This window comes from Leptinotarsa decemlineata, unplaced genomic scaffold (assembly GCF_025532065.1).
Source record: "Leptinotarsa decemlineata unplaced genomic scaffold, Ldec_3_MD MMD2_tig00003798_RagTag_RagTag, whole genome shotgun sequence".
Taxonomy (NCBI): Eukaryota; Metazoa; Arthropoda; class Insecta; order Coleoptera; family Chrysomelidae; genus Leptinotarsa; species Leptinotarsa decemlineata.
Window position 1 is genome coordinate 1,608,235 of NW_027412596.1, and position 25,797 is coordinate 1,634,031.

Consider the following 25,797-nt stretch of genomic DNA (forward strand, 5'->3'; position numbering starts at 1 on the left):
CCAGAGACATTCCGCGCAATCTGCTCAGAATTTGTTTATTTGTTTTGCATATCAGAACTCTTGATAATCGTATTCATGTTATTTGTCGAGAAGTGACTCATTTGTTTTTACAAGCAATATCATAATGAGATACCGCTGATGGATGCATGAGCAGTAACTACGACAAAGAACCACCAAAATATAGTTGCAGTAGAATTCAAGCTATAACAGAATTTTCTAGAAGTGATTTCAATGATCACTTTTGTACTGTTGCTATAGATACGATAAAATATCTTACACAATTTGGTGCTGAAGACATTCCCTTCCCCCGCAAATTGATTCTTTTTGGAACCAGTATGCCCACAGAAAGTAGTGGGTATTATCAATAACTTAGAAAATTCTAGTTCTTGTGACATACATGATCTGAATGGCTATTGCTGAACAAATAGTCATACTATCAACCAATCTTATTAACCAAATATTCAAGGAAGGCATTTTTCCAGACATACTCAAAATCTCCAGTTATTCCTTTGTTTCCATCTTTAGATACCTTATGTCTAATTAGTATTGTCTCCATAATTGGAAAGATCATCGTATAAATATTGAAGTAGCGAGTATATTTTCTATTCTATTTCAGTGAAACACAATATGGATTTCGAAAACAAATCCACAACTCAGGCTGCTTACAAGATCGTGAATGGCATAGAGGAGGGTCTTGATCAGTGCAAATAAACTTTATTGACTTTATGTGATTTGAACAAAGCTTTTGATCGTATAACACAGGCGATACTCATTGAAAAATTGGGTCATAATGAAAAGAGAAATGAACATTTCTTTATTTTTTACCACTTTTAATTGTAACTAACGTTACTGCAGTTTCGTCCTATATTGACGAAACTGAAGTTACGATAAACTTTTTTTTTTATTGTATTAGTTTGAGAATGTCCATATAGGACGAAACTACAGTAACGTTAGTTACAATTAAAAGTGGTAAAAAACATAGAAATTTTCATTTCTCTTTTCATTATGATATCCTACCACGTAGTAACGGCTACATCCATCAATTTAGATATTGGGTCATTATAGTTTGAAAGGTACCATTTTGATTCTCCTCAGCTCTTATCTTGAAAACAGGTATCACTGTGTTTATCTTAATAATATCAAATTAGATATTACACCAACACAACCGAATTTGAGTTTCCAGGGATTCAAACGGAAAAACCATATATTGGTAAAAGAACTCCCTAATTTTAGGTGAACAAGAGTGGGTCACATTTTGAGAGATTTACTATCGCTTTGATTTGTTCACATTGAATTATATACTTTATTTTAATGACCTGAATAGAAAAAAAAACTATCATAAATATTCATGTTATTGTGATTGACAATGTTGCCAATCAAATGAAAGAATTGAAGTAATTTGTCAAAATTTTAGAAACTGTATTTTTTTATGTACAAGCCTGTGAAGTATTGCTCGAAAGGGTTGAATATGAGTAGAATTGCACCATCAATGAATTATCTGTTTGTCCTTGATGAGTAGAATTGCAACTTCTCGCGTAAAATGTATATTTAAAACACTTTTTCCACACCAGAACAAAAAAACTGTCTCTCGTGCTTCGATATTAACAGATGTATTGTTGTCTCCGACATTGAGGAACATTTTCAGCATAGTGAACTATATATAACACATAATTGGGCAAACGTGTTCTTTGAATTTCATGCGTTTTAAGGTAGGTTTTATTGTAATAAAAAATTCCATCCGATCCCTAGTATTTCCGAAGTAAAAATTAGCCAAGCTACACCTCATATACCTCAACCATCTATAAATATCCTGTTTTAAATATAACTATAATTACAAATATGTAGTAGAGAAATTTGAAAAGAAGCCAATATTTAGTTTTCGGGAGCAGTCATACCAAAAACTTTTTTTGTTTTACAAATTCAATTTTCTCCATCGAATAATTATTGTGAGGTGATGAACAGAAAATCATATATCTTGTGTAATTAAATTCCCCAATTGAATCAATTTCTATTGGCTTAGAACAGTCAATTTTTATAATCGAAATTTTATGGTTTGTGTGTTGATTGGCACTACTTAAAACTCTTACACGATTCCGACTCTATGAGAAACATTGTGGGAACATTATTTAAACGTAAGTAGTTGAAACATAAGTCAATTTCGATATAGCATCCCCAAACAAACAGTCCAGAATCTGTATCCAGACATGTTTTTTACTAATAATAAAAATAATAATTTTCAATAGTTAAGTCAAAATATGTGTGATTGATGACTTGTTTATTTTGTGGTAATTCATGATCACTTAAGGACAGGAATTTGATAGACAAGTAGTTGGGCAAACCAGGATACCAACTTTAAAATTCACCACTGAAAATTCTAGGGACTGTTAAACTCAAGACAGGAGACCTATATAAATCGAGTTGCTCATTTAGGGGTGTATATTTCTGGTTTTTAATTGATTTGTTAATTTCCATGACTTCCAACAAAATCATTTTCTTTCTTTTATTACATATGTGTAGGATTTTGAGGTAATCTTTATTCATCTTCAAGAATCAAAACAGAAGATAAAGATAACCTCAAAATCCTATATATATGTAATAAAGGGAAGAAAATGAATTTGTTGGAAGCCATGGAAATTAACAAATCAATTAGAAACCACAAATATATACCCCTAAATGAGCAACTCGATTTTTGTAGGTCTCCTCTCTTGAGTTTAACAGCCCCTAGAATTTTCAGTGGTGATTTTTCAAGTTGGCATCCTGGTTGGCCCAACTACCTGTCTATCAAATTCCTGTCCGTACTCCTGATGAAACCAAGTTTTCAAACTTCACATCTCAGTTTTATACTTGATAATGGGGTCAAACCCGGAACCAGTCGTATAAATAAAATCAACTAGTGGTAATTAGACAAAGGTGTTTTTATTCATTTCATTAAAGTGAAGTCAAAACACAAAATTCAATGGACATTACAGAATTAAATAAGGGTAAGATGAACTTCACTGAAACCAATTTGGTAGTACGTTGAAAGGTTTCTGGTTCTTGTATTCGTAACAGGTTTGCTAGTATAGCACGGGTATAAATATTAAAAACTAATTTATACTTTTGTCATGAATTATTAAGTAAAACTCAACATTTTATCAAAGATATATATTATATTATTTTCTACATCAGTTCGGGGCACTTCCGATTGTAACGTAAATAGGTTCTTACTCAAAATAATTCTGAAGACTATATCGGGAAGAGATACATACCATTTCCTATATAGGAAAATAGATATTTCAAAATAAAGTTTCAAACATTCATCTCTCCCAACGTATTTACACAGTTGATTCTGGTATAGTCTATATGAAGTCAATGCTAACAGCTTAATAAAATACTAATATACCGGGAATAATAAATTTACTAGTTAATACTATATAAATCCTCGCACATAATAATAATGATTAGACCTCGTATGAACGAACTTCTTAACTCTCACTCAGAGTATGCTAGCCGTATCTAGTCGAACAAATACTGCTGTGGCTTGAGTTAGAATTTACATTAGTTTATCCTACGTTCGCTTGCATTAGTATCGTGTTTTTCTAAATTGTTTTCTTGTTGTTATTATTTAATCAAGATGGCGTTGTGAAGACCTTTTCGTGATGTTTCTGATAATGAAATGGACAATAAGTGCTCTTAATGTACCTTGTTCTCGCGGTAAAAGAGTGATCATTCTACACGCAGTCAGTAATAAATATGTTGATCCTAATGCTCTTTTATTTTCAGCTAAAAATATAAAACAATCATCTATGTAGATATGACCGCCAGTCTTTTTGGAAAGTGGTTTAATGAACAACTGCTGCCAAATCTTTTCTCAAATTCTGTTATTTTTATGGACAATGCGGCTTACCATTCCCGTCTAGATAACAAAATTGCCACTAGTAGCACAAAGAAAGAAGGCATTTTTAAATTAATGAAAAATTAAAATATGGAAATTCCAAAAAAGACTGCGAAAAAGTGTTATTGGATACTATAAAAAAAGAAAACTTGAATAAAGAATATGTAATTGACGAGATATGCGAAGCCCATGGTCATACTCTTCTACGTCTTCCCCCCTATTACTGTGAATTCAATATGATTTGGGTTGCTGTAAAAAAGAACAGAAAATATAATCAATCTCCAACATATAATGATTCCATACTAAGAAATAAACAAAGGCATGTTAATGAAGTAAAAGACAGTGGTGAATGAATGAAATGTGTCCAGCATGTCATAGTAAAGGAAAATGAATATTTATTTTGACCTTCCATTGACCCCATTATATATAACATGAAATTCAGATTCAAGTTCTGAAAATTCACATGATAAATCTTAAGTTTTTATTCAATTCTAATGTAAACGCGGTCCTCTAGATGAAAGAGTTCTTAAAGAGTGAAGTTCGAGGTATACTGAGTTGAACCTCAAAACGATGAGCAGCCACATATGTGCCAATTCACAAACCTCCCGTGAAAGTTATCTATAGAAGAGAAACAAATCTCCAACCTTTCTTCGATGTTCCCAACTATCAAGGTTGCTAGTGATGTTCGCGTCTCCCAATGTAAATAGCATATTCTATTTTTACATGCATTCACTGGCTGTGACAGAACTTTAGCTTTTTTCCAGTGTGGCAAAAACATGTTTGCAAAAAATTTCGAGAAACACCCGGACTTGCAAACTGCTGCGGTTTAAAAATGAATGCAAAGATATTAATGATATTTTAACGCTGGTGTTACATGCACGCTTTGTCATCTACTGCCGATGACGCTTTTGGACACTTCAAAAGAGTATATCTGCAAATTCAAACATAACTTGATAGGGAAATATCATCAGATATGCAGAGGTGCAGGAAAAGTGGATTTAATTGCACTGTAGCTTGCTTGGAATGCAGTGGTGACAGCTGTACTAATCCTTCCCCTACAATCCAATGAATTCGATGAAGACGACAGTAATGAACAATAATTAATGTTACTATGCAAATAGGCTTTATTAGATATTAAATTGAATTCTTTGCTCCTCATTTTTCAGTAAATGTTTGTTGAAAACTGTTGTGTTTAAGATCGGGCATTTTTTAAATTTTTTTTATTCAACTTTTAACAATTCAATCCAACAGTTTTAATGAAGATTCATCGACTGGACCTGGATTCCGAGATTTCACAATTTTTTGCCCTGCAGCACTCCACAATACTCAATCTCTTATATTATTTTCAATATCTCGTGTTATTCTTAAAGGGGTAAGATATGTTTAGGAAACACTAAACCAGGCATAAAACTATCAAATAATGGGCTTTTGTTGCTGTTAACGTGAATGCAATAAAATATTTCATTTTCTTCAAACACAAAGTTAACTAAAAGAACAATTTGTTCAGGCCAGTCTCGACACCTATCAGAAACTTCTCCCTTGGCTAACATCACGAAGGGCGTTGGATTATATCCAACAGGTATCAGTGCAGGAATCTTCACAGAAGTATTTCCTGCATATGCTGTTGGCGAATTAACTGCTGGAATCGATTTTCAGTTATAGGAACGGGTACACTTGCAGACCGATTTCGGGCTATTTGTCCAAAGTGGTCGTTAGGCTTTGCTTAAAAATAATATTCTTATTGAAAAAAGATTATATTGGTGGTTGTATTTGTGAAAAATGATTCACAAGGTACGTAGACTTGTATTGTTGTTTCAGTAACTTACCATATTTTGATTACCATATACATCGACGATAGTTTCAACTTTCTCTTTAATTAGTTTAAAGGTCTTCAACTTTTTCTCCCAATTTACTTGGCAATACTGTGTAGCTTTTTTTACAGTTAGATGATATTGTAATTGAAGCTAGAACTTACGAAACGTAGTTTACATTAACCTGGAATCTGAACTATTTATAGAAATGCACCAACAATGCAGAAATATGTTTGAAGCATTCTGATAGATACAATTTAAGTTGGTCTCAGCTCACACTAAACACTATTATCGCACTATTATGCACATATGTGTTCACAGATCAAAACGTTTCCTCGAAATATTCATCTTTCCCAACAACGTACACAGTAGGTTCTTATAACTGCCTGCCGGAAAACAACTACTTTCCCGGTTAATGCCACGCTGGATATTGAAAGATACCTTACAGAGGTAACTCTAGCCAATGTTTCTTGTTCATTCAGCAACAGGACCATGCTGAAATTAGATCGAGTAGATCACCTACAGACCCATTTCGAGGTTTTATCCCTCAGCAGTGCAGTGCAGTTAACAATCCTTCTTTTAGATGAAGGTTTCACACATGCAGTTTAGCCGCGTTGAAATTAGTCGAGCCCCAGGCACTTTGCTGTTTGGGTCGGATCTTTCCTACACCGATGAAAGGTAATACTTCAAAACCGGTCGGTAGGTGATCTATTTGAATAATTTCAGCATGGTCCTGCTGCTGAGAAACATCTGCGCGACTAACCTCTGTAAGGTATTTTGTATAAATGTCTGTCGGATATACATAATTCAATATCACGATATACTCAAGTAGAACCTTGAAAATGATAGCACAGCCTGCTATCGAATATAATAAGTAAAAGTTATTGAAGCTCCAAATCCTTTTTGTAATTTGTTAATATTAAAATACTGAAAATAAAGGAATATTAGTTGCATCAATCAATTCCGAGTGAGATTGAGGAGATCGAAGACTCTTGCGGAAAAAGTATGATGAGCTGTAGTAGTTTTACTCTACTTTGGTGCTCTTTTGAAATCCTTATCAGTTTTGTAAATTATTATGATACATTTTAAACAATATTAACTTTACCAAAGTTTGCACACCTATAAATTTTAATTATTTTTGTATATATTCATCAAATTTTATAGTGAACAAATTAGTATTATAAAAAGTAATGCCTGTTATTTACGTAAAAGATAGACAAGCACTTGCGATAAAGCAAATGCCGTCAAATTTAAAATTAGTTATGGATGAAGCGGTGAAAATAATTAATTTCATCCAACCACAACCACTACAATCCCGATTGTTCTCATTATTGTGTGAAGATTATGGCACCAAATATAAAACACTGCTGCTCCATACAAAAGTGCGATGGCTGTCTGGGGGTGAAACTTCAACAAGGCTATTTGAACTGAGAGCCGAGTTAAAAATGTTTCTTTCAGATGACTCTTTTAATTTAAAAGACTGTTAGTTGTCCGACTGTCTTTTATGGCGGATATCTTGAAAAAACTGAACGAATTAAATTTATCATTGCAAGGTAAACAGACAACAGTGTTTCAATAAAAGGATTTGGAAAAGCTGAATACACTTATAGGAATTAATGAATCGAAGAGGTTTTGTATTAAAGTGTATAATATTTTAAAATTTTTGCAAAGCGCTTTCGCCGAAAGTCGAAAGCGCTTTGCAAGAATTTTAAAATATTATACACTTTAATACAAAACCTCTTCGATTCATTAACAGTGTTTCAGGCCTGTGGATTATTTGCATTGGTAAGAGAGAAATAGAAAGCTTTACGTCACTCAATGAGTTTGTTAGCGATAACGGTTCAGAAATGTTTCAAGATGATGTATTTGAAGAATTGGTCCAATATCTCACTTCGATGCGCGCATCTTTTGAGGAGTATTTTCCAGAAGAACAGAATTCAAAAAACAGTTTCATACCTCCCATTGGTTAGTTTTTTTTAATATCTTCTATTATTATACTTATTATGTAAGAGTCTTTCGCTTTCCAAAAGGGTTCCGTCACAAAAAAGTTTGAGAATTGCTGCCCTAATCAAATAATTTATATGTAAGGACAAAATTTGACAGGTTTACTAGTTTTTATGTAATCTGTTGCATAACAAAATTGATTGTCTATATCTCTTATCGAAAATCCCTTTCTACGATCCTTGCCATAACACTAGAAATAGTCTAGTTAGTTCACATGTACTTTTTTTTGTAACAACAGAAATTTTTTAAGAAACCATTTTTTTTTTCTAAAAATCATAATTTTTTTCAATTTACATAATGCAAAAAAAAATCGAATTGCTTATAAACAATGTATTTGTTTATAATAAATTTATTAACAATAGCTGTAAAAAATTTGAAAAAAATATTATTAATTAGTTTTTAGCCATGAGACATTGAAACAATAAAAAAATGTAAAAAAAAATTGTAAAGTATTTTTTTTAATTATAATTTTAAATTGTCAATAAAAAATAGAAAATAACAATTTTTTTATTTTGGCAACGGTAATCTATTTTTTTGCCTATTAAGGATAACTTCACCAAAGGAAAAAAATGCCAGGGTTTTAGTTTAATAATTATAGGGATTTTTATATTAACTTTCAATTCAGAAAAAGTTAATTAACAAATTTATAATCAACGTTAAAATTGGGATAAAAATTTTTTGACTGCGGATTATTGTTTATTGATGTATCCCAACATTACATGAATTTTTTCATTCCTTAATATTTACATTTGATATGTTTAAATAATATTTTTTGTTTTTATGTCAGAGTGACGAAAGGCGCACGAAAGCCAGACTACCCGCTTTTGGCTCTATTTTCAGGGCTCTGTAAAAATTATAAATAATCGAGATACAGTTTCGGGAGACGGGACTTTTTTTACGCAAATTCATTGATCTTTTCAAATCTTTTTTTCAAATTTCCAAAATTTTGAAAATTTTCCGAGATATTAAGAAAAAACTAAAGCTCCATTTTTTTCACTTAATTGTTTATAACTTTTGTAATTTTTATCGGCGCGTTTTCGGACCTTTCCTTAAACTTTCTAGGCAAAAATACGAATCGAATGACACCTTGGTCGTAATTTTTGGACAGGGCTGAAAAATGTCACCAAAAAGAGCTAAATTGAGTACATGTGAACCACACTAAAATATAATAAAGTTCTACTTAAATTCCGCAAGAACAAACATTAATTACATTCGAGTCGTCTGTCACGATCTGTTGTAAAAATTTCGGTACAAATTGCAATTCCTGTGATATCAATTATTCATCTCCCAATACTTTATACTTTCTAGATTTTTTTTAAGAATATCCTATAATAAGGTTCCTTACCCGTTAGAAATAAATATCTTGGCCACAGTCCCTTCCCAGTCGATTTCGATACAAATTGCAATTCCTGTGATATCAATTATTTATCTCTCAATACTTTAATACTTTCTGGATATTCTTTTTTTAAGAATATCCTGTAATTAAGTACCTTACCCGTTGGAAATAAATATTTTGGCTACAGTCTCTTTCCAGTCAATAGGTAAGAAATAATAAAACTATCCTAATCCATCATTTGGTACCGATTTTGGCTCTATCTCGATATCACTGGTGAATTTGCCCTCACAGCAAACCCTTCAGTTTCGTGCTGAATTGATGAGCATATAAAATGAAAAAATGTAATTACTCCGAAGTTAAATTACAGCTTTCCATAGATCTAAAAATAACTCTTGTAATTAGCACGCAGGGTTGCATACCGAACCCGTTTTGTACAACACCAGATATGATGAACGACTATGCTTTCTATAGGAAATCCATTATAATTTTGTTTTACGAGGTATTTCAAGTTATTTCCATTATTGAATGATTATGATTGAACTTCTCCAGCAAAAACATCAAAAATGAAATTTCATAATGAAATAAATTCAAGACAAATCAATAGATCTTCAGGTGATCAACCCTTCCGGGAGAAAGGAGGAAATCTGAGTTTGTTCAGGAGACTCAATCTTGATAACATAAGGACTATTATTAAAAATTATGGAAAACCCTCATAGGAAAATAATCTACAAAAGAGTTTGATCATTAACTAAGTTTAAACTGATTCGATAGCACTGAAAAATTTCGGGCCCAGGTTTCCTATAAAATTACAAGGTAGAATCCGTAAAATAACATACGTTTTTTTTAATGACTTTTAAAAAATGAAATAACAGAATCTCTCAGAAAGTAGAATAACTTTGTCAATAAAATGTATGGTATGTCTAACTCGAACCGCCCGGAATAATCGCACAGCAAAACAAACTTTTTGAGTGAGTTTTGAGTGAAAATAGGGAGGAATGTTTACACCCATTTTTTGGCCTTAATTTCTTTTACTGGGTACCCTGTATATTGGAGAATATTTCATCAGAGCTCAATCTTTGACTTGTTGAAGCAGTTCTTGAGGTCTTTTCTTAGAACATTCCTTTATATAGATTTTTCCCGTTTATATTTCCAGGTGTACTTTTCCGATATTTTTTATGTTTCTGTTTCACCTATTTACTGATTTCGTTCCGTACCAATGATTATGGTTTCCAACATCACATTGACTGACACAAGAGCCTATTTGTTTCAATCCAAACATGAATCTGATCAAAAGTTTGGCTACTCTTCGAACAAGATAGGTACTATTCTCGATTAGTTTGTAGGAAGTTTTTTGAAAATCGTCTGCAAAACAAGCTACTCGACCAAGAGGCTACAGAATAACTGATGTAGAAAAAAGAGCACAGTAGCACGAACGAAATGAACATTCAGACATAGATTGTTGAAATAAGCCATTACATATTAGTAAAGCTCAAACAGAAACTGAAAAAATCAAGCAGAAAGTTTATACAAAGTTGCGAAACTTCATGTGACTGGATAACTTTCAGTTACACGATCGTGTGTTTCAGTCGCGGATGCATAAGATTGAAAAACAACATTTTTGCTACTGAAATCAGTAGGATAGGTTTGTTTTCATATTATATGGTATCATTTAATTCATAGTTCGATGATATGTTGCCTTTCTCAATATAAACTTGTCAGTTATGAGACATATTCCATTAACAAAATATTTCACAAGTAATTCATATTCATATACAAATTACCAATAATACATTTTGACTTGTATGGTAGAATCATCAATTTCTTCATATCAACAATCATTTGTCTGACAAGTTAAAACTGAGTGAATACCAAAATGAAGTAGGAATAGCGCTAAGTGGACTTTATTGTATAATGATCATAAAAAATGTTGGTGTTTTTTAGAATGAGTGAATACAAAATCTCAATAACTTGAAATTTCAGTTCTATATCTCAGTGAAAGTAAAAATATATCCGTTCTGGAAGATCCAACATCATTTTGAAGAGTTAGTTATTTATGTATTTACTCTGGAGTAAAAAAACTGTTGAAAATCATGGCTCAATAAGTCAACATTGAAATTGAATTTATATTTGTTTCTTCAAGTACCTTCTCGTTACTTTACGATCAATTCTGCTATTATTAAAACGTAAAATAATCCAACCAGAATGTTTTTTGTTTTTTTTTGCTAATGCTTGTGAAAGAGTACTGTTATCTATTATTGTAACCAGGAAACAAGTAATAATTTAATTTCCTTGAATAGATCTATAATTATCTTGCCCTAGTTTGTAAACTCTCCAACTGTCTCTCCCACTGTTAGTATTATCTTTTTCTATTATAGTCTACTAGTTGTTGTCCACATAGAATTTGGTTTGGCACATTAAGTTTCGTGAAAGACCATTTTAAACAAATAGTTACAGTATTTTTTATCAACCCAATACTTCAGGTTTCCAACTTCAAAACTGACGAAATTCAATACAATCTTCAAACCCCTATTTTTCCCCTTGGGGTGGAAATTCCTGATTCCCTTTCTTAATGCTTATTTACGCTATACAAAGAATCTACATATTTCAAGATTCTAGGTTCAGTAATTTCGGCTGTACGTCAATATGTATAAAGGTGTCAGTCAATCAATAGGTACCCACTTGTAGAATACAAGCTGTCCCCGCTGTTTTACCCGAGTTACCGTGGGAACCAACCCTATGTGTTACTCCAGGTCATGATCTATCTATATACCAACTTACATTTGAATCCGTTGAACTGTTTAGGCGTGAAAAAGTAAAAACGTAAATACATACATTACATTCATCCATCCTCACAAACTTTACGCATTTATAATATTAGTAGGAGTAGGATTAGTAGGATTACCAATGTATTTCATTCTAATCAGGAATCAGGATTTCTCTTTCTTGATGCGTTTTTACGCTATACAAAAAACCTACCTGCATATTTCAAGATTCTAAGTTCAGTATGCTAATATAAGAGTTTCAGTCAATCAATAGGTACCCACTTATTAAACATCATCAGCAAAAAGACCGAAAGAATTAGAATGAAATACATGGGTAATCCTACTACTCCAACTAATATTATGAATAGGTACAAGTTTGTGAGGATGAATGAGTATAAGAATTATTTACTGAAAAAATTGAAATGATTTTTTTTTATTCCAAGATCCAAAATGAAGGAAATTCAGAAATTACATCTTTATTAAAATAATCTAATAAGACCTCACAAAAGGTTATTTTCAGTTTCTATACTGCATTTATAATAATTTATGGGACATAAATGTTAAGAAAAAGTTTGCCCTGCAATTCCTACTCAATTTTGGAGTCTGATCTAGTTACCATGAAGCATTGAGAATGTTAACTGAATCAATGATTGACAATTGTTTCAATGATTGACTTGAAAATGTTGTACAAACTTGGAATTCGCAAGTATGTCTGCAGTGTGAAATCGTTCAGATATCAAAATGTTCGTCAGGCAACCATTTATAAGCCAATTTAGAAATAAATGTCATTAGACACCTTCAACATTGAAAATTGATCCAAATGAAGTAAAATTTGAAGCAATTTCTGAGGCTGGGGTTTCTGCACCCTATATTGGTCTAGGATAAGCTATGAACTCCAAGCTTTATACCCAAAGATTCTTACCAAAACTACTTGATTCTTGATTCAATTATTCCCATCATCGGAACAATGACATATTTTTTTTTAACCGGCCTTCTTTGGATATTTTTACCTTCTACAATCTGTCGAAAAATTTGAGAAATAAAAATAACCAGCAAAGGAAGAGCTGCATATAGAGTCAAATTTTGTCCACTTCTGAAGACGGAGGCAGATTATAGTCTCCGAATCGTCAAGATAAGTATTGTATAATTTCTTAGCTCATTTTTTGATAGGCATTATTCTTTGTAAAAAATACTTTCAATTTACGCAGTAACTTTTTTATTGGGTTAAACTAAAATGTTTGCCCTTTCTACACGTGTATAACGTTCTCCATTACAATCTTCATATTTTTTAGATTGTGAAAAGTAAAAATACACAAGGCACGTCGATTAAAAATTTTCATTCCCAAAAAATAACTTCCGTTCAATCAACACTCTTGACTCAAAAATTCAACTCCACCATCTCAGATTTTCATGAAACTTTGCTAGAATAACAATTTATTCAAACTGAGAAATATGTTTTAATATCTGTTTTAATTTTTTATGTCAACCACCTTTTGAGCTATATTTATTTCAATTTTCTAAAAAACCACAAAAAATCACCTTGATGGTGTTTACTCAATAAGTGGCTGGTGTCTTAATTGAGCTACGTCATATAATATGCAAAACGGGGAGTTTCAAAAATATTTACAACATACATTACAATACAAAAATTAAAAAAAACTCTTGTGATTTGTGCCACCAACTTGAAGATTTGAATATTTTGCTACAATACACACGCAAAAGACCTTGCGATGATGGCTTGGTGGGACTATAAAAGCAAGTTTATAACGTCCCTATGATGAAATTATCAGCTACTGATGACGAATGGAAACTTATAAACAAATATTGTGGACGCGCCTTTTTAGAAAAATTCGGGAAATGGACCTGAAAATTGTCCAAGGGAAGATAACACAAATCTTAACCAAAATGCGTACTATTGAGGATCATGATCCGCTATCCGTTTTTTAGTTTATTTTCATTCACGGTATATACTTTTTCAACCACAGGCATCAAAAGTTTATTAAAATTTTGTTATTTCGTTGAATTTGATGTACCAAAAGTGAAAAATGTGGTTTAACTTCTATTATCCCTGGAATAACAGCAATGTTAGTTTCCTGTTTATCCACCATTTTCTGATGTGTATGATTAACGTTTATTTCAATGCCTCGTCAATTAAGTTAATAAGAGTTAATTGTTCATCACGAATATACGGGGCGTAATATATGGCCGTATATTTGAAATTTTCTTCGATAATTGAAATATTTGAATTTTTTTTTTTCAGGAAGAAAGATGGCAAAGAGGTAACGACGAACGACAGGATAACATCGAAATGGGATGCGTCTAAGCATGTGCATACGCTAACTGTGAATGAGGCCACTGACAATGACATTGCCAACTATACTTGTATCGTCTTAGATAAAAACGGTGTCGAAACAGCCAGTGGTAAAATTCGAGCTGCAAGTGAGTTTTCCATATTCCAATTTTTTACAAATCCGTAATAACGTTAAGTTATATAGTAGTCAGAATAGTGATTTATAAAAGGGAATGGCTCATGTTACCTAGGCTCTCAAAAAAGACACATTGAAGCACATTTTCAATATTATATACATACAGTGTGTGTAAATTCGTGCTTTCATCAGGAGTTTGAGACGAAGAGGTGAAGTTATCAAAAAATGTTTCGTATAAAAGTTTCAAATATCATCGCATTGGGCTTTTTTGAAATACTATTCGAATACCCAGAGGAAGCGTTGCATATCAAAATTATATTTTTTAAATGGAATGATGTATCCAGATTTTCATATTCAACTTCCGTCAGGAAAGTATTTAAAAAAATATAACCGAACGGTTCAGAAATTATGTCAAAAATAACGTCAAAAATGTGATGCATACAACCGTCTCCAATTTCAAAGAAGATATTTTTAAAATGTTTTTTCTTTGTCAGTAGTTATATTTGATTTCCCGGTAAAAAACTTTTTTTGAAAATATGTAGTTGCGTGAGTAAATATCTAGCGATTCGATTGATTTTACCAACACAAAACAAATTTCGAACACCATTTTATAGACAAAGTTATTCTTCTCAGAATAGATTGAGAATGAAATAGTGGGGGATTTTGAAAACAGTCTTTTTCACATTTTTTAAGGAAAATAGATTCCACATTCTTATTTTCGTATTATGTATTATAAACCTCATAAATGAATCCCCTATGAGGGTTTTTATAATCATGACATAATCATTAACAATTTTTACGTTATTTTTGAACAAATTTTTATTACATAATTTTATTTTATTTTCATATTCCCAAAAGGGTTCATCATCTGAAGATCTATCTTTTTAATTCATTTCACTTTGGAATTTCTCTAAGTTTTTACTGGAAAAGTTTTGTTTATGGACAAAATACAAACAATACAGGAAAAGCCTTAAGGCGCTCTAAATTCTGGAGAAGTTCAATGTTGATGATACTATGTTTTTCAAATCTGTTTTTTATAACTTTCGAACCACTGGGTATTCATACATATGTACCTACATTTTCAAAACGACATTTTCACATCTACAATAAAATATGGACAAAATAGTTTTTGATTCACTCGCTAATAAAATAAGATTGTTGTCATCAAATTATTATTCGATAACGAAAAACAATATTTGAAAAAATTTTTCATGGCAAAACAGACTCTTCAAATGAGTTTTTTTTAATGGGGACGGTTGAATAAATCAAATTCAGACGTTATTTTTGTCATAACTTCTGAACCGCGCGGTATATACCCCTGCACTCCTATATTTTATAAAAGTACTGTTCTGATGGAATCCGAATATGGAAAGCAATATATCTCATTCCATTCAATTAACTTTAATCTGAATTATCACCACCCTTTTCATTGAATTGATTTTGATATATAAAACTTTTATATAAAATATTTGTTGATAACTTCGCTCCTTAATCTCAAACTTCTATTGGAATGAATATCTGTTGATACACACTGTTGATATAAAGTTTATGTTTGGACTTCCCGCCTAAACAAAATTTTACATATACCACTATTTAAAAGTGCTCCAGAAATGTATATACCTTACGTGTCTAGTGGGACCAGTAACGTTGATTGGTATTTTATTATATTAGATATTAGAATGATTTTGAAAATGTGATATGCCTAATTACAATCAAGTGAAATTTCATATTGACATCTAATACTCCTGATAATAACTTATGCAACTTTCACAATAAATTTGATTTAAGACAGTTTTCGCTAAACGGTAGCTTCATCAGTTAGACTGGTGATTGCTGTCATGTAGCGAATCACGTCCTAACTGAAATGTATTGTGAAAATTGTATAATTATTATCATGGATAGTGTTTTTAATTTTCATCAAGTAACTGCTCAGTGTATTCATAATTTCACTTAAATGAAATGAATAAAACACTTTTGTTTAAATACCACTGGTGAATTTTATCATGATAATGGGTTCAAACCCGAAACCGGTCGTACCAGTGGTATTTAGACAAAAGTGTTTTTATTCATTTCATTTAAATGGTCATAAATTACCATAAAGTAAACAAGTCATCAATCACACATATTATTCATAATTAAATACTCGGAGAATAATCTTCACATTCAGGTTTTTCTTAATCTTAATCTCTTGATGCATATTGTACTGCTTCTGCTCCGAATTCGGATGGCCTGCTCACTTATAAGTAAGCAGGCCATCCAACACAACAAAAAAATATTTTTTGAATGTTTCCTACACTAAATTAGTCAATTTCTACTAATTTTGGGGTGATAAAAACGAAAATAACAATGAAAAATTTTTATTAGCTCTGGTTTTTGAGATACACAGTACTTAATCTTAAAGAGTAGTTATACTATACGTGAAAAGTGAAAGTACATAAAACAATATTGTTATGTTTCTTTTAGAATATTTTAAGTACAAAATTAATAAAAAAAAAACATTATTCTTAGTGTTTTGACAAATAAAAGAAGTTTGTACCACCAAATTTCAATTAAGTCCATCCGATTCATTGTAAGATCGCTGTCGTTTAGCTTGTCTTTTATAAAACACTTCTGGAGCATCCCTACACACAGACCAGCAGTAGTCTGCAAGCATTGCTTCATTCCAACGGCCCTGATATCTCTGTTCCATTAAGGCAATGTCTTGATGGAATCTTTCTCCATGTTCGTCACTCACAGCTCCACAGTTTTGTGGGAAGAAATTAAGATGAGAGTGAAGAAAATGAATTTTTAAGGACATGTTGCATCCAAGTTGGTGGTAAGCTTGAAGAAGCTCTTTAACCAATGCTGTGAAGTTATCATCTCTTTTGTTACCTAAAAACCCATGTACAACCCCCTTAAAGGCTTCCCAGGCTCTTTTTTCATTTCCTGTTAAAATCATGTCAAAAGCAGGATCATTTACGATTTCACGGATTTGAGGCCCAATAAAGATGCCTTCCTTGACTTTAGCATCACTCAACCTGGGAAACTTTGCTCTCAAGTACTTAAAAGCTTGTCCTTCCTGGTCCATGGCCTTCACAAAGTTTTTCATTAGTCCCAACTTAATATGTAATGGGGGAAGGAGAACATCCTTAGGATCTACAAGAGGCTCGTAAACTACATTTTTCTCATTAGGGTTTAGGTCTCGTGTAGGCCAGTTCATTTTTTTATAGTGAGATTTTCTATCCCGACTGTCCCACAGACACAAAAAACAACAGTACTTGGTGAACCCTAATTGCATTCCTAGGAGTATAGCAATGACTTTCAGATCACCACAGATGTGCCACTTGTGTTGTTCATATTTGATTGATTGGAGAAGTGTTTTCATATTTATATACGTTTCCTTCATGTGAACTGCATGACCTATAGGAATAGAGGGTAGCTGATTTCCATTATGCAGAAGTACAGCTTTTAAGCTTAGTTTTGAAGAGTCTATAAACAGCCTCCATTCAGATGGAGTGTGCTCCAAATTCAAGCAGTCCATCAAACCATCAACATCAGAACAAACTACGAGGTTTTCTTTTTTCTCAAAAAAAGGAAGCAAATCTTTTTGACGCTGTCTGTACTGAGATATTTTCACATCATGTTTTAGAAGATTCCACTGTTGTAGTCTTGACCCTAACAGCTCAGCCTTTTCCTTAGACAAGCGAAGATCTCTTATAAGGTCACTCAACTCTGCTTGACTAATTCTGTGCGGATCACTAGACCTATCGCTTACCTCAAAATCAGGGTCATAGGATGTAGAAGGATGGGTTGCTCCTTCTAAACAGTCTTCATCACCTTCCTCTAAAATTTCATAATTTTGGGGTGGAGAAGGGACTGGCAAATTGTCTGAGTGTGGTACAGGCCGAAGAGCAGATGGGAGATTAGGGTATTTAACCGTTCCTCTTTTCTTCATAGATGAACCTTACTTAATGGGAGGAGTTAAGCAGAAATAACAGTCGTCTGTATGATTGGTAGGCTCACGCCAAACCATAGGTACTGCAAAAGCCATTGCCCGGTTTTTATTTTTCAGCCACTCTCGCAATATGACAGAACAAGAATTACAACATATATGAGGAGCCCATGATTTATCTTGGTCCCCAACTTTCACACCAAAATAATGTTCATAAACTGTCTTAACGATAGGTGTCATTTTACGTTTCTGAGCCTTAAATGTTATTTCACCACATATATAGCAAAAGCTATCGACAGAATTCACACACTTTCGAGGCATTTCAGATCAGCACTTGAATTAATTCAAAAATCAACTTCACACGATAATTTCAATAGCAACCACGTGGGTACAATTGACAAACTCACATAGGTTATGTTTACTACTTAAGAACAGCTGATGAGAGGGGTGTTATGGAAACAAACATGTGTACCAACTGTTGGTGATGAAATATTTTGTTGAAAACTCAATATACATATATATAATATAATGATACTATATCTTAAAAACAAGAGCTAATATATAATTTTTATGGTCACTTTCGGTTTTAACACGTGGAAATACATTAAAATCATCTAATTTCAACCCCGAAACAAAAACTTTGTTGTGTTGTGATTAATAGGAAAAATTAGCCAATACCCGTCACCATCTGACTTTCATTGCTGGGCTCTCACTTATTCAAACTGGACAAAGTGAATCCAACTTCTTAACGAAACCGATTACTTCCTTTGGTGAACACCTAACCCAGTCACGGCGGGGTAGGTACAGAGTATGTGCTCTGCTACAGGGCCTGAATTTTCCTATGAAGAACACTCCAAGGTTGTCAGACCATGGTACAGTTTTCTAAATCTATTTGGGATCACATTTACCTTCATCGCGTAGACAACACACATGTGTGACTTGGAAAATAGGTCTCCAGTGATGCATTTCAGAAAAACGCTCTTCCATTTCTGCAAGTTACTTACTCAACCATGAGATCCTCCCCTGATCCTCTCAAGTTACCTGTGGTCATCCAGGTCTGAAAGTGCATCTTCTGGAAAATTATCTTAGGCAGTCCTAATGACATACTGAATAGTTTCCAGTTAATTAGTGAATATTGAACTTGTCGGATGTTCATGGCACAAGATTTTAAAACCAATGACCGTAGCAACCTGACGATACAATATGTGTTGTCCAATATTCGGAAGGCAGGAAAACAATAATACGCTGTTTCAATATCCTCTTTTTATTCCCCAAAATCCACTGATAAACCATTCGATACCGGTATACATTTCTATATTCCATCATTTGAGTTCAGTACACAATATATTCAGCAGTGCAGGGTTATTCTCGCATCTGGTTTTGGTGAATCATCGATTGAGCTTGAACATTTACTAGTGTTTCCTCTTCTGATGGAGATTTTCCTTCTGTTGCTCAAGAGTTTTGTGCAAGGTAGATTCAGAAGATATCGTGCTCTCGAGGATGCGATAACTCACTTCCTGGCTGCACAATCTAGCCTCCTAGCTTTGTTTACATGACCAATTGATGAAAAACTAAGAAGCTTCCAATCCAATGTTACTTTGAAGAACTTGTAATCCTTTGATGAAATTTTATCGACGTACATCTCTTCTATAACACAGGGTCGGAATCTTTGATTACTTCGTGGTCCTGAGACACGCGTTACGTGATAACGTTTTCTATGATGAAAAAGCGCCCGGTATCGCGAAGGTTTCGTTAATGTCACTGAGTGGATGCAGACTTGCAGAGTCATATATCATTTCGACATTCAGGAGTACTCTTGCCTGACACGACAAACAGATATTAGTTCAGTCTAAAAAATCATACTCATAGCCTGACAAATCATGTTTATAACACTCTTGCTTTACTTAAATGACAAGCAGCAAAAAAAACTCAAAGCATTCATTCACTTAGCTTATTCAGGGCATAGAACCCACTAGAACCCAGTAATCTCTCACTTCATTGTTGTTTGGGTATTCGGTATTTAGAATTATCCATACCACAGATCGAATACTTGAATATGTTGTTCACTTTGAAGCTTTCTGTAGAAGAATGCGATTCTAATATAATGATGAATGCGAATTTGGACGGAATCTCTTTGAAATAAGGAGCATTAGCAAAATGTTTGTAATGAATTTTCATTTGGCGCTAAAGTCAAATTTCAATCATTTGTTGATCCAGAGTTATAAACTGCTAAAAACGATTATATATTGGTATTAAGTAGACATTATATCTTATAATACCCATAAACTATGAAAACCCTATATGGCAATAATGAGAACAATGAACTCATTCAATGACTGACGAAAATGCAGCACGTTCAATTAGAAAATATAATCCACAGCATTCAGTACAGTCAATTGGTCATACTAAAATATATTTTATATGTTCTGCACAATAGTTTGTCGTCCAACTATTGAATGTTTCTGTTGTTTCAAATGTAGAATGCAACTATTCCAAATGTTTCATTATTGTAAATATTTAAGTTTGAGTTGCTCACTTAATGAACAAAAGATACCCTGTACGCCATAGGGCTAATGATTGTAGCTACTGCTATCCTCAGAAAAACATGTCTGATAAGATAAGAAAATAGAAATAGGAAGTTGGATCTTCAAATATTTATATGTATAGATATTCCGTGTTAGGAATCACACGTTAAAAGGTAAGACCTCGTTAATCCTTAGCTCGCACAAGTTTCGACTTCTGAGGGTTGTCATTCGTAGGGGTGCGACAGCTGGTTAACGGAAAAACAGATTCTAAACAGATTGTGCGAGCATATTTTGAAAAATAAATAATGATTGTCCTTTTGTGTTTTCTATGAGGTAGAATTCATTTTCCTACATAAAAATCTAATAAAATATACTGTAATAGAAAGAGGGTTGGAGGGAAAATATATTTGTTATTATTATACCATCTATTCTATTTGAGTTTAATTGAATTATAGTATTGGTCATTTTGGTCCATTAATTGTCTTATTATTGCCTCATCATAAATATTATTTCGCAACACAATTATAATTGTTGCTTATGTATTTACAATATTATATTTTATTTTTATGTAGAGACTTTGTCAACAAGAATTGATTCTTATGGCAATAAAGCATATTCTGATTCTGAGGAGTTATTCTTTTTGAGAAGTTATTATTATTATTTAAAATATTGTTTTTGGATTTCAAATCATTATTTACTTTTCATTGTTTTCTCTGAAATAAATACACCCTGATAATGTATATATCCAACAATCCAAATCCTGGCTACTAACTTTCATTCTGATTATTATTATTCAATTTATGTGTTGTGTTGCCAATACAAAAAAAGCATATTTTTTTTATTTTATTAAGTAATATTTCAATCTTTGAATTTCTCAATTATAATATCCAATATTACAATATTTTTTTCACAAACGCCAAAATCCTATGTTTTGAAATGTTTGTCGGTTGAAACTATTAAAAACGATAACATACGGTATTCCTTGTAATGACGCATAAACAATAACATCAGGTTTTTGGTTGCTAAGCTGTCGATGAACATATGAGTGCTATTGACGTACTATTTATACAATTACCTATGTCTACTCGTATTACAGATAGATACTCGAAAAATATATTGCGTCAATAATAAAAGATGCCATAAAAATGTTGACATAATTGTGATTGAAGATAGATTACAAAAAATACGTAGGCGAGTGTTTTTTACGACCTTATATTAAAAATAAGAACATTATCAGTAAAATTTATCTTACCAGAGAAAAATTTGAGTAGTAGCTTTCACGTTTTTGTAGAAACTAAAACTCTTATCTCAATTCAACATAAAGGAATCTGAACCCAAAAAAAATATTTTTTCTAAAAAATTATGATATCAATTTGAACAAGTATCCTTATTGAGGAGCACGAAATCAAAGAATACCACAGAAGGTCTGACTAATCAATGAACATTTTTACTTTAGTTTTTAGTCTTTGTCACAATTTAATGTCCATTATCTAGGTAGGCTGCTGTATACTTTTACTGGGAGATAGTCTGTGTAGGATATTAGTGGAACCATCCTGTAATTTCAATAATGAATGGTACTCTGTAATGTAGTTTCTGTTTTCACATTCATTTTCTCAACCTGTGGTTTACAATCTTGAAGCAGAATATTGTATTCTGTATTTTGAAAAAAATACTAATTTCAATGACTAACTCACGAACACCTTGTATGTATAACGAAATTATGTTAATATTTGCAAAATTTAGCCATAAATGACGTTGTGTAGCATTCCTGTGAATAATAGTTGTTTCAATTCCATAACGAATATCTGCAGTACAAACTGATTAGGAAAAAGTGATTTCCATGTAATTTAGTGTTCATATGTTTGAAAGTATAGGGTTTTCCAACAGGGACTTCAGAACTTTGATAATTGATAACGGCCACTTTGTTGAAGCGATATCTGTCAAATTAGCTGTCAATTATATAATATTTTTTGCCAAATCAGCATGTACGGATAAAGCATCCAACAACACGTGCAGATAATAAAGTTGTTTTATCAAAATGGGTGTTCTGTTCGGGCAACGTCCGTGCGCTTCGCCCATTTTACGGTCGCAATAATCGTCCTACCGAGGGGACTATTCGCAATGTGGTGGTTGGTTAAGTAAACGATCGATCAACATCCGTAAGTCGACAAAACGCCAGATCTGCCAAAAACATCGCCGTTGTCTGTGAAAGTGTGCCGGAGAATCGGAGGCAGTCGATTACGCATTGCTCACTAGAACTCGGCCTTTCACAGACCACAACTTGGCGAATATTGCGTCGTGACTTGGGCTGCACCTGAACAAAATTCAACTGACCCAGAAACTGAAGGTAAGCGACCATAGAAAACGACGTGTGTTCGCTGAATGAGTCCTGTAGCAGTTGGCAACTGACCCTAATTTTCATCGAAAAATCATCTTCAGCTATGAGAGCCATTTCTGGATGAATGGGTACGTGAACAAACCAAATTGTCGAATTTAGGACAATACCAATCCACATAAGATCCAATAGCGTCCAATGCATCCCGAAAAAATCACTGTTTGGTGTGGATTTTGGGCAGTTGGCGTTGGCAAGGCCAGTGTCAACGGCGAGCAGTATAGGGCGATGATTACCAACTTGTTTTGCCCTAATGAGCCTTTTTCCTGAGAATAGTACAGCGAACGTCCACGATAGGCAGCATTAGTAGTAGGGACAAACATAAACTATTCACATGTAAAACAGTGTTATTTACGTATTAATTTATTATTTGAAAATATAAATCTGATATAAAAAATTATTTTGTGCTAGTATAATGCCAACAAAGCATTGCTGTTTTGCGAATTGTACGTCGGATAATCGATATCCGTAAGAAAACATGTTTTTTATACCATTTGGTTAGATGATGGTTGAGGTTAGATGTAAGAAATGGATACATGCTTTGAGGAGAGTGGATTTAACAGTGCAAAAAATAAATAAATATTCATATGTATGCTCTAAACATGAAATGAATAGTAAATTTTTCATAGTTAATTACCATTGATTAGAATGAGATATAACCTCAATCGTTTATTGGCCACCGAGATCGTTAGACTTTTTTCTGTGGGATTTTCTCAAGTCGCAGATGTATGCAAATAAGCCACAAACCACAGCAGTCCCAAAGCCAACATAACCCATGTCATCGGTCAAATTCGGATGCGCTCCACCCCGAGGAGCCGTAGCGGGTTATATTCCACACATAGTACATAGGTCTTCCAAACGAATAAAAAATTTCAATATCTCACATACATTTTGTTTTATTTAAATTTAAACGATAGGAAGCGCTCAATGAAAGTCCCCATATTTCCGGTTCTGGTACTTTTATTTTGTTCAATTTTGCTGTAATATGATATTTTGTAATACTCATTAACGGTGGTCTACTACTTTCTGGTTTTCGGTATATGTAAAAAATACATTGTCACTTTCATTTCTGTAATTTATCATAAAATTTCAGTTTTCTACAATGATATGGAACAAACAACATCTGATATGTTAGCTTCAAAACCATTTTATGGAATACACTTTTGAATAAAATTGTCCTCAGATGACAAGAAACCAATCAGTTCCGGGTCTTTCAAACGAATAAAAAGTTTCGATGATATCTAACACACACTTTGTTTTATTTTTGAATTTAAAGATAGGAAGCGTTTAATAAAAGTCCCTACAGTTGTTTTGAATACGCTTTTGCAACTGATAGAAAAAAAGGAAATAAATGCATTTCTTCACGTTTATCAATTTCTTCCAAAATATGTCCGGAAAAAAAACCAAAGATTCCTAGTGTCCTTATCATTAAAATATAACTGTTCTCTTTCAATTTAGGCAATCATTTATTTTTTATTGAATATTTCGCGATGGCAACAAATTATTGAAAAGTTTTGAATCGAAACAGTGTTTTTCTTTTTTTTTATACAAATACTTATAAAGTAGATTTGGAGTAAATTTCACTATTATAGTTCAAACTTCCATTGTCTACTGTATGAAATGATTTGAAATCCGTGAAACAACTAAAGAAGAAGAATTCAAAATGAATAGCTGAAAATTACAATTATATTAAGCAAAATAAACCTGAAATGAAATAATAGTGAAATAAGTGAAAAAAGTAAATATAGAACAATTGAAAAAATAAAAATAAAGAAATGAAAAAAGAAAATAAAAATTAAAAGTGGAGAGATTCCAAATCACGTTAGTTCACGACGTTTCGATTGTTAGTATCTACAATCATCTCCGGGTGATGACTGGACTGATTCCTCCCAGAGATGACTATTTATAGGTCGTTCGAGTACTTTCACTTATCCCCGCTTTCCATTTTCCGCTTCACTGGTTCCGTGGGAGATGACCGTTTGGCGGGAGTTGGTCATTTTTCGCTTGATGATGGGTTTCCATATGTTGCGTATTTCTACGCTGGCTTGGCTGAATACGTTGTTGGACAACATGTATGCGGCTTCCTTGAATTTTCTCCTTAACCAATGTTCCTCTCTGTGCAAGATCTCGGCTTGGGACCACTCGATGTTGTGTTGATGGGTCCAAACATGGTCTGCTATTCCTGATTTGCTGGTTTCCCCTCGCTGTGTGTGTTCCTTGTGCTCGGCAATGCGAACATTCAATGGCCTCTTAGTTTCACCAATATAGGATTTTCCGCACTCACAGGGTATCCGGTAAATGCAGTCCGCGTTTGGTGGCCTGGTTTTCGTGAGGCTGCTACGGATAGTGTCACCGGATCTGAAGCAGGTTCTGATGTTGTAATTTGGATTAGATTTGGAGTAAAGTAAAAATCGTTCATTTTAAGTTTGCGTGTTGTATTTCCTGAACCTTACTAAGTTTTGTAAAATTTTATACTCGTATGTTTAAAAAAATATTGGATTTGTTGTGAAAAATATTCTCAATTCCAAGTGGAGTCGAATTTAATATCTCGGTGTCATCTGACTAAACAAATTGTCCATGTGTTCGGTCTGCCTTGAGATCTTGGAAATAAAAACTGTAAATTTGAATGTCCGATTTAGGCTTATGTTTTTTGCATTGATTTGCCATAACTCTTTTTCTATAGTTTTCGTTGTTGCCGAATGGTTTCAAATACATAGAAAAAAGCATATATCGTGT

General features: G+C 32.9%; 1 protein-coding gene across 1 annotated transcript in view; it reads left to right on the forward strand.

Moving 5' to 3' along the window:
• Bsg (immunoglobulin domain-containing protein Bsg) overlaps positions 1–25,797 on the forward strand; it is a 78,782-nt gene that overhangs the window by 34,194 nt on the left and 18,791 nt on the right. The window contains exon 3 of the mRNA XM_023166212.2: positions 14,048–14,226. Within this exon, the coding sequence (XP_023021980.1) occupies positions 14,048–14,226 (179 nt within the window). The remainder of the gene's footprint in view (positions 1–14,047; positions 14,227–25,797) is intronic.